This window comes from Lepidochelys kempii, chromosome 1 (assembly GCF_965140265.1).
Source record: "Lepidochelys kempii isolate rLepKem1 chromosome 1, rLepKem1.hap2, whole genome shotgun sequence".
NCBI lineage: Eukaryota > Metazoa > Chordata > Testudines > Cheloniidae > Lepidochelys > Lepidochelys kempii.
The window spans coordinates 101320688-101329111 of NC_133256.1; the positions used below are offsets into that span (position 1 = coordinate 101320688).

An 8424-nucleotide genomic window follows, 5' to 3' on the forward strand; every position below is an offset into this window, starting at 1 on the left:
AGTAGTTTAAAGAAAATAGGCTACGTTCCCACATTTTGTTCACTGTAGACTCAGGCCTACAAGATGCCCAGCACCCTCAACTCCCATTGGGTTTAGGATGCTCAGCATCTCCAGGAACGGCTCAGTACTGTGCTGAATCCAGTTCTACAGCACCATAAATTAGTTTTTAAAATCCAGCACCTCAGCACATGATCAGAGATAAAAATATGGGCCACCCACTCATTTTGTCATTTCTCACTCCTTCACTTGTTCTAACACTCAAATCACACTCCTCATGAGGAGCAGACACGCTCTGAACTAAATCTAAAGGGCCCAATCCTGCAAACCTTATTTCCAAGCATACTACCTTACTACTACACACAGTCCCTTCTTGAGGTAAGTGGCACTGCAGTTATAAGAACTACACTCTGGTTTGTAGGTTTTGGTCCATTAGTGGTTGAATCTCTACGCTAGATCGTAACCCCCCCCCCCATTTTTACCCATAGATGAGAAAAAAGGAAACAAAACATTAAAGTTAACGTATTTTGCTATCAGATAATACTATTGGTCCATCAAGCCTGGTAACTTGCCTCTGGAGATCTAATAATTCAGAAGAAGCTGTAAAAAACAGTGGAATTGCACAATGTTCAGCCACTGTTTGGTATCTTTAAAGAGAGGGAAACTGAGACATAGGGAAGTTAAATGACTCGTCCAAAAGTCACGGTGGAAGTCACTGACAGAACCAAGTATGGAACCAGGTCTCTAGTTTCCTAGATGACAAGACAGTCCTCGTCTAAACCCTCTTCTAGTAGGCTTCATACCCACAACCTCTGAATTTGCTAACGGTTCTAGAGAGCCAACGTAGTCTATTTCGGCACAGTCATCTCTTTAATCCAGCCACATTATTTGACCTGACAACTTGCTGCAACACTTCATTCTCCAAGTTGAGCAAGTACATGAAAACTACAGAACATATTACTTTTTGGGGGGGGGAGGGCAGAAAATGTTATTACTTTTTTTTAAAAGGTAAATGAAGTCTTTCTGAAAATCTCTCCACTTCAAATAACTTCTCTTTTTTTCAGGTTATATTTTTAACAGACATTTACTGGATCTTTGTCAATGGCCAGATCCTGAATTTCGTACTCAACCTTTACTCAGATCTGAAGTCAATAGCAGTTTTGCCCCCAAACTGATGAACCTAGCATGCTTATAGATAAGTAAATGAAATATCATCCTCAAATGAAAACTGCATAATTACAAAATTAAACCCAATAATGTCTGTACATACATTTTGCATATTTTCCCTAGGTCCAAATGATTCTTTTAAACATTAATTCATTTACAAATGACATATCATTAACTGACATTGAACTAAGTGTAAGCATATGTATCATGGAGGAAGATTCATGAGGAATACATTTCACCCTTTAACAAGTGCAATATGCAAGTTACTTTGATCAGAGAAGAATTAAATTTGTATAAATTCAGAAAACATATTCCATGGAGAGCAAAAGCTTCAGTGGGTGAGATACATGTAAACAGGCCATTTTACATCTGAGTGCTCTTGGAGAAAAAACGTGCTGTGCACCTAAAATCAATATTGAATCTGTATTCTATAGTATTAACACTGAAAAGCAGCATTGACTGTAATGTGAAAGAAACACCATGGGCCCATTCCTGCAGTCCTTAACAGGCAAAACACCCTTTGGTTTCTAGTGGGTGGTTTGTTTTTTATGAGTAAGGGGGCTGCAGCATCTGACCCAACTTAATTATAACTCAAACAATGACACACAATGGGCCTGTAAAATGCAGAGCCTAAGTCTGTGTTTTAAACAGTTCCATTTTTGCATGGTTACATTTATAAACTTCTTTAGAACAACATTCAATCATTTCTTTTGGGGGGGGGGGAATGAAGAAAGAGGTTATCAAGGGATTGTCTGGAGATCCCATTTTTTAAATATTGGGATAGGATTCCACATTTGCAGTTGGCATTTTCTTCCTTTTACATGGATATTGGCTTGAGAATGGTCCTGGATTGACACTAATGGAAACTAAATTTCTGTATCCACAAAATATTTACAGTCTATATAAAACAGAAATGCCAGCTCCCCCACAGCAATATCTCTTGAATTTAACTTGGAAAGAAGCCTCTCAATAGGAAGGAACAGAGAAGAACATTTAATACATTCTCTCTCTGCTGAGACAGAGAACAAGGGTGGCAAACATGATAATGGTTTCTGTGATGGAAGCCCCTGTCCGTTAGGAAATGGACTGAAACAACCAACTCATCTCCCATAGACAACCAAACAGTTGTCATATGGTACAAATTTCAGGCACTGACAGTCTCAATTAAATTTGAACCAAAAGCCTAGAGGTTAGAAAAATGTCCCATTACCAATCCTTCAAACCTTAAAATAAGTACATAATCAATACATTCCCTAACCAAACATATGCACAGTTAGGGCCTGATCCATAGCCCACTGAAGTCAACAGAAGTCTTTCCATTGACTTCACTGGGCTTTGAATCAGGCCTTTATGGCCTAGATCAGTATAAAATGTTCTCTAAGAAGGCCCTGATTCGCCATTACCCTACACCTTGTGTAGTCATTTCCACCATATTAGAATGGTAGCATTTTATATCCAGTTTGCCTAGGGGGAACTGACTACACAAGCTGCAGGATAGTAGAGAATGGAGCCTTGTGAATCTAAAAAGATTGTAATGTTTACATTATTGACAGAACACAGAAATTTCAGTTAACTTGTATTACTAAAATTCAAAAAGCTAAAAAGGAAAATTCTTTCCAATTGTAAGTAAAAACAAGTCAAATGAGTTCTACAATTTTCTCTCCTTACAAGAAATGTGAAGTAGATAACAGTCATGCAATTTTAGGAAACAGAGACAGTTCTTCTTCCCAGGATCCATAATTTGAAACACAAATGTTCTTTAGCCTTCCATGTCCCATTAGAGATAAACTAAAACTTCCTAACCTGATATGAACATGACTTGTATAACTCTCTAGACCAGCAGCCCTTTGCTTTATTAATGTTGGCTTTCTCTGAAGTAATGCCTTGTGTCAATAACTATGGAAGAGCTGGCTTCAGAATTCACTAGGAAATAATAGAAACTGGGACAGAGCATGTGGGTCCTGATCAGGAGAAGGCTGGGAGATGGATTTCACAAGGGAGAAGTTACAATAAGAGTGGGAAAAGAAAGGAGTATCTGAAAATGTGCAGTCCCAGCTGCATTTTCTGAAACAGAGCTTCTCTTTAATAGTCTAAAGAGTGACAAACATGCTTCATAACAATCAGTGGATCTTAATTGCTCAAACACCCACCAGTGCATTTTATTCAGCACACAGCACTCCATACAGAACTGTTATCATTCACCCTTCAAACCCAACCCTTTATTAAAAGTTTACATCTGAGTCAATGCGATGACAGGCAGAGAAGTCCACGCTTTGCAATGTGGCGGATTCTCATACAACGTGCAAGTAGGGATGGGCTCCGAATGAGTATATCATGTGTGAGTAAGGAAGAGAGTGGTGCATGTGCCACATACGGAGATCAGAGTAAAGGCAAAGAAGAGCACGGGAACAAACATGGGAGGGCTGGTCTGTTGCAAAGACAGAGGAAAAAATAGTTTACACCCAGAACAATGCAGTAATCAGTTTCCAGTAAGCAGTATTACTTACCAAAATATCAGCTAATCTAATCAAGAAGATTAGTGTTTATTAGTCTCTCCAAATAGCCAATGATTGTTTAATTTTACTCTGGAAAGGGATTTTAGAGTGGAGGCATATGCTTTGGTTTTAGTTTAAGTCTCTGTTGCTGTATTTATGTCATAAAAGAATGAAAAGTACTTAGATCTTGTTGGATCAATAATTAGAGTCAGAGACCACAACATCAGAAGACATGACTGAATGGATAATACATATTTTGGTGCTCAGTTTGATGCTTGTTTTATTTAATCACAACACAAATAACTGCTAGAACATAGCATAAATACCTTGTAAATTTCCGATATTAACCTCAAGAGCTTACAAAATAAAATACACTTATCACATGTAACATTCTTACAAAGGTTGCAAATTCAGCTACAGACTAGTAGGCCGTAGAATGTGACTTTAAAACTTGGTAGAAGAAGTGATCTAATATCTGAACTGCTGTGGTACATCAGACACTGATAAAGAAATTCACTGTAGTAATGCCACTCCCTGCACACTGCCAAGTAGTTCTGTTAGAATCATAACCTATTTATCTTCTCTGAGTCATAATAACAAACAGTGGTGAATGATCAGTCTTTTTCTCTTGGGCTTATTACAATTAGGAGAGGAGGGGAGTTTGGCAACATTTCACCTCAATCATTAGGAACAGTGAACCTTGGTATCACAATCTCCCAACACATTTTAAAGACTTTATCTGGAGCAAGAAAAGAAGTAAAAAAGCTTACCATGTCCCTGTAACAAAATGATTATAGAAACAAGGAAAAGGGACAGCAAGGTTTGGAAAGCAAAATGGCTTGAAATACAGTAGTAAAGTACACATTAGCAAGGTTTGAAACCCCTAGTTTGGATTGTATCATTAACAGAATAAGGTTCAAGCAACTGACACCTGTTGATGTTGTTCTTGGCCACACTTTGAATTATTCCATCACCTCCCTGTCCAATGTTTCAGCATTCCCAAACTAGAATGTGAATTGCTATATAATGTTGTGTCATTTGGGACGTTCCTAAACAAACCAAAAACCAAAAGTCTCTGATATATTTTCCACAATACAGGGAAAGAGGGGCCACGTGTAATAGACCGCTTTTAAACGAGGAGCGAGGGGAAGCAAGTGCTTCAGATGAGCGCTTCTCAGGTCACTAAGCTCCGCAAAGAGACTATTATTAACCCATCTTCTCCCCACTAAAGAGAAGATGCAACACATTGGCACCTAGGAGGTCTAGGCAACTCCATTAGCTCTATGCAAACTGAAGCGTCTAGAAACAAGCCCAGGCACACTTCCGTCTTTGAAAGGGTCAGGAAGCCGTTGGGGGAAAACTGGCCTGAAGGCGCATTTCTTGTACTTGCGGGGTTAGCCCAAAACGTTCATTCCCCGCCTGTCTTAGGGCGAGCAGGTCTCTTGCTCTGCCCTGCCACCTTAACCGTAGTGCCACGTTTGAAGATTAGAGGCCAAGGGGTCGGGGGAGGTTAGATCAACTTCTCCGTGGCCACGGAAGGCATCTGCTTGGGGGCTGCACGGGCAGGGAGGGGAATGGGGCGAGCCGGCTGCTTTGCGTTCGCCGCCCGGGAAATCCATGGGGGGGCTGGTGCTGCTGCACGCTTTGGAAGTTCCCCGCGCCAGGGGGGAGGCTCGCGCACTGCAGTGCGTGGGGGCGGGGGCGGGGGGGGGGAGCTGGCACTTTCCGGAAGGCTCAGCGGTCCCCTCACTAGCAATGCTCCGGCGGGCTGGGGCACTTGGGCCTCTTTGGTATGCTGAGAGGGAACTGCTCCTTGCTGCAGCAGCAAAACTGCGGGGGGGGGGGGGGCACCAGCCCAAGCTGGCAACCCGCCTGGGCGCCGATCTGGGTCTCTTTGCCCTGCTTCGAGCTGGGCCCCCGCTGCCTGCGCCGAGGCCGCTGCTTGTTGATGTTAGGGTGTCAGGGAGGCAGCGGGAGCTTATGATCTACTACACTGCAGTGCCAGCGTCTGGAGCTGCCGCGGCAGGGCAGCCAGCCCCGCTCACACCCGCCCGCCTCCCCAGCAGCGCGCACACACACACACACACACCCCCACGCACACACACACCCACCCCTCCGGGCTCCGCGCCGCTCGCGCTCCCCAGGGATTGCAGGCACAGCCCGCCACCCCAGGAAAGCAAGCGCAATCACGGCCCCGCTCCTGCAAACACAAGCCCCGGGCTCTCGCTCCCTTCCCGCGGCTGGTATTTCCCCGCAAGGCTGCCTCTCCCGGAGACGGGGACTTAGCCTCCCCCGCCCTGCCGGCCGACGGAAAGCACTGAGAAGGCGGAGCGGGGAAGTGCCCCCTTTGGGCTGAGAGCGGGCTGCCCAAAGCACCTGCATTTGCCTTCCTTATGTAATGCACTGCAAGTTTCCCCGTTGGCGCCTGTTTGAATGGAAGCCCGTGGTCATCACACTGGAGCGGAGGGAACAGACCCAGGGACGGGGGGCTCACCAAGGAGACGCGAAGCAAAGAAATACACAGCCAATAAAAGCACCCCAGCCTGTGCTGCTGCTGATGGGCCGGCCTACTTTGGCTTAGTTTCCCTCGAGGCACAAGAAAGTGCTCCCTGGTCTGTGCCCCACAAGGGGGGGGGAGGGAGCGCTAGGGCAGCATGTGCGCTTTGGGGGTTGTATTTCACTCGGGAAAGGCGATCCTGGGTGGGAATATTGTACAAGCTAATCAGAAAGTCTTGGGCAGGACCCGAGTGGCATAGCCCCTGCACAGGAACTAACCGCAGGCAGGGGACCTCGTACCAGCCAAGAGCCCCTGAGCTCTCTTCTTCAAACTAGCTGCACCTGAGGGGGAGGGTTGGTCGACCATGGCAATCTTTCCTCTTCGGTGAAATGGGCGACAATATAAAACTTTCCTTCTCTCTGGACATACCCCTCCCCCCCCCCAACCAAGAGAAGCAGACTGGGTTTGCATCGTCGCCGGAGCTAATCTAAAACTGATCCTTCATACACATATTCACATGCATGTCCGTACTGGCCTCGTTATATTTCCCTTTCTCCCCTCCGCAGGGTTGCAGAGCTACCTCAATGAGCCAACAGACAGGATAGCATCAAAGGAAAACAATGCGATGCAATGTATTGCTTACCAGTTGAGTTCTTGTTTTTCTTAAGACTCTTGCCACAAAGACACTGCAGCATATGCGATCCTTTGCTGAAAATGTTCCAAAGAAACCACATTGATTTGGGCGAAAAGCAATCCAGCAGCTTATACACCCTGAGAAAGAAGAGATCCTTGCGGTTGCATAATAATAAGCTGGGATCAGTTCTCCTGAAGAGGGGCACCAGTTTTACCATAGAAAAAATAATTATATTCCGATCTTCTCCCAGTTTTTTTTCCTCACGTGGTTTATTTCTTTGAGACTTCTCAATCGATGCTTTTTGCAGCCAGCTTATCCCCCTAGATCAACACTGGATTATTACCAAAAGCGTGAAAAAGAAATCCTTTTTCAGCATAAAGCCAAACGAAAAGTAAGGTAAAGAAATCCCTGCTGAGGCCAATAACTAAACAGAGACAAAAGATACCCAAAGAGAAAACCATAGCCTGTTACTTGATTGCTATGAGGATGGGTGGATCTGCAGAACAAAAGCCAAGACAGGATTCATCCTACTGAAAGACTGCCATTGTGCTGCCCCTAGGAGAGAAAAAAACACACAACCAGTACGACCACCCAGATCAAGTCTGATTGATGAAGATGTATACTCCTCTCTTAGAGTGTTGATTTTACCATCAAATCCCAGTGATCTGTGTAATCTTATTGCACCTGCGGGTCTCAATCACCCTGCAGAACAGATGCAAATCTAGCCCTTAGCAAGATCACAGTACGTGGAGAGAGAGACAGATCTCTTTCCTTCCTCTCACTCTCCCTGCTTCCAACACCCGTGTGCATTTGGAACAGATCCCTCCCTGGATTTCGCTCCTGAGCCTTGGATGTGAGTTACAGGCATTAGATAGAGTAGGAGGAGTTGAAATTTGCATTGAAAGACTGGCTTTCCATGACGTAGCCACGTGCTTCCAGGCCTGTCACCAGTGAGATGCTTCAGCCAGCCCAGGGAAGGCAGTGTCACTGCAGTCTCTGCCTGCCCTCCTCCTTTCCTCATCCCCGTTCCCCCCCTCCACCCCCCCCCCCATCTGTCTGGGCTTCCTTGCCCTTGCTGCAGCTTAAAATAATGGTCACACTCTGCCACTTTTACACCTGGGTGAAGTGAAACCCATCCCTGAGCCAGGGAGGAAAAGAAACTGGCTTCCCTTCTGAGTAGAGAGAGGCAGGCTCCTGTCTGCAGACCCTTGTCACTTAAGGGGATGGCAGAGGAAAGACCTCAGTCCAGAAGCTCAACTCAGGGAAAGGGGGCCCTTTCCATAGTCAACTTCCCTTGGTCAGGCTCAGCCTCAGATTTCTTTTTGCCAGGCCTGTAAAATTTTACCACAAACTCCCTTCTGCCCATACCTTCCTCAAAATTAATGACTCCTCTCCCCACCCTATCTTCCTATCTCCCCCAAACACAACCCTGCACCCCCACCAACCCTGACTTTTGTCCACCACTGCATTAACGTGCATTAATAACAGGGCAACTCTGTGCTCCTGAAAACCAGGAATGTCTCTGTTTTCAGAGTCTGTCTCTCTGGGTTTTGTGTCAAACGGTGTTTTGTAAACCCCAGTAGACTGTAACCCTTTGGGGGCAGTCCTTTAGCTGTATGTTTGTACAGCACCTC

General features: G+C 45.1%; 1 protein-coding gene across 4 annotated transcripts in view; it reads right to left on the reverse strand.

Annotated features, from left to right (window-relative positions):
- Positions 1-7650, reverse strand: part of FGF14 (fibroblast growth factor 14) — a 607804-nt gene extending 600154 nt beyond the window's left edge. For 2 of the 4 annotated variants that reach the window (XM_073349222.1, XM_073349202.1), the window contains exon 1: positions 6800-7650. In XM_073349222.1, the coding sequence (XP_073205323.1) occupies positions 6800-7007 (208 nt within the window). In that variant the 5' untranslated portion in view covers positions 7008-7650. The remainder of the gene's footprint in view (positions 1-6799) is intronic. The other 2 variants (XM_073349255.1, XM_073349263.1) reach the window with 2 other exon arrangements.
- Positions 7651-8424: the final 774 nt, after the last annotated feature.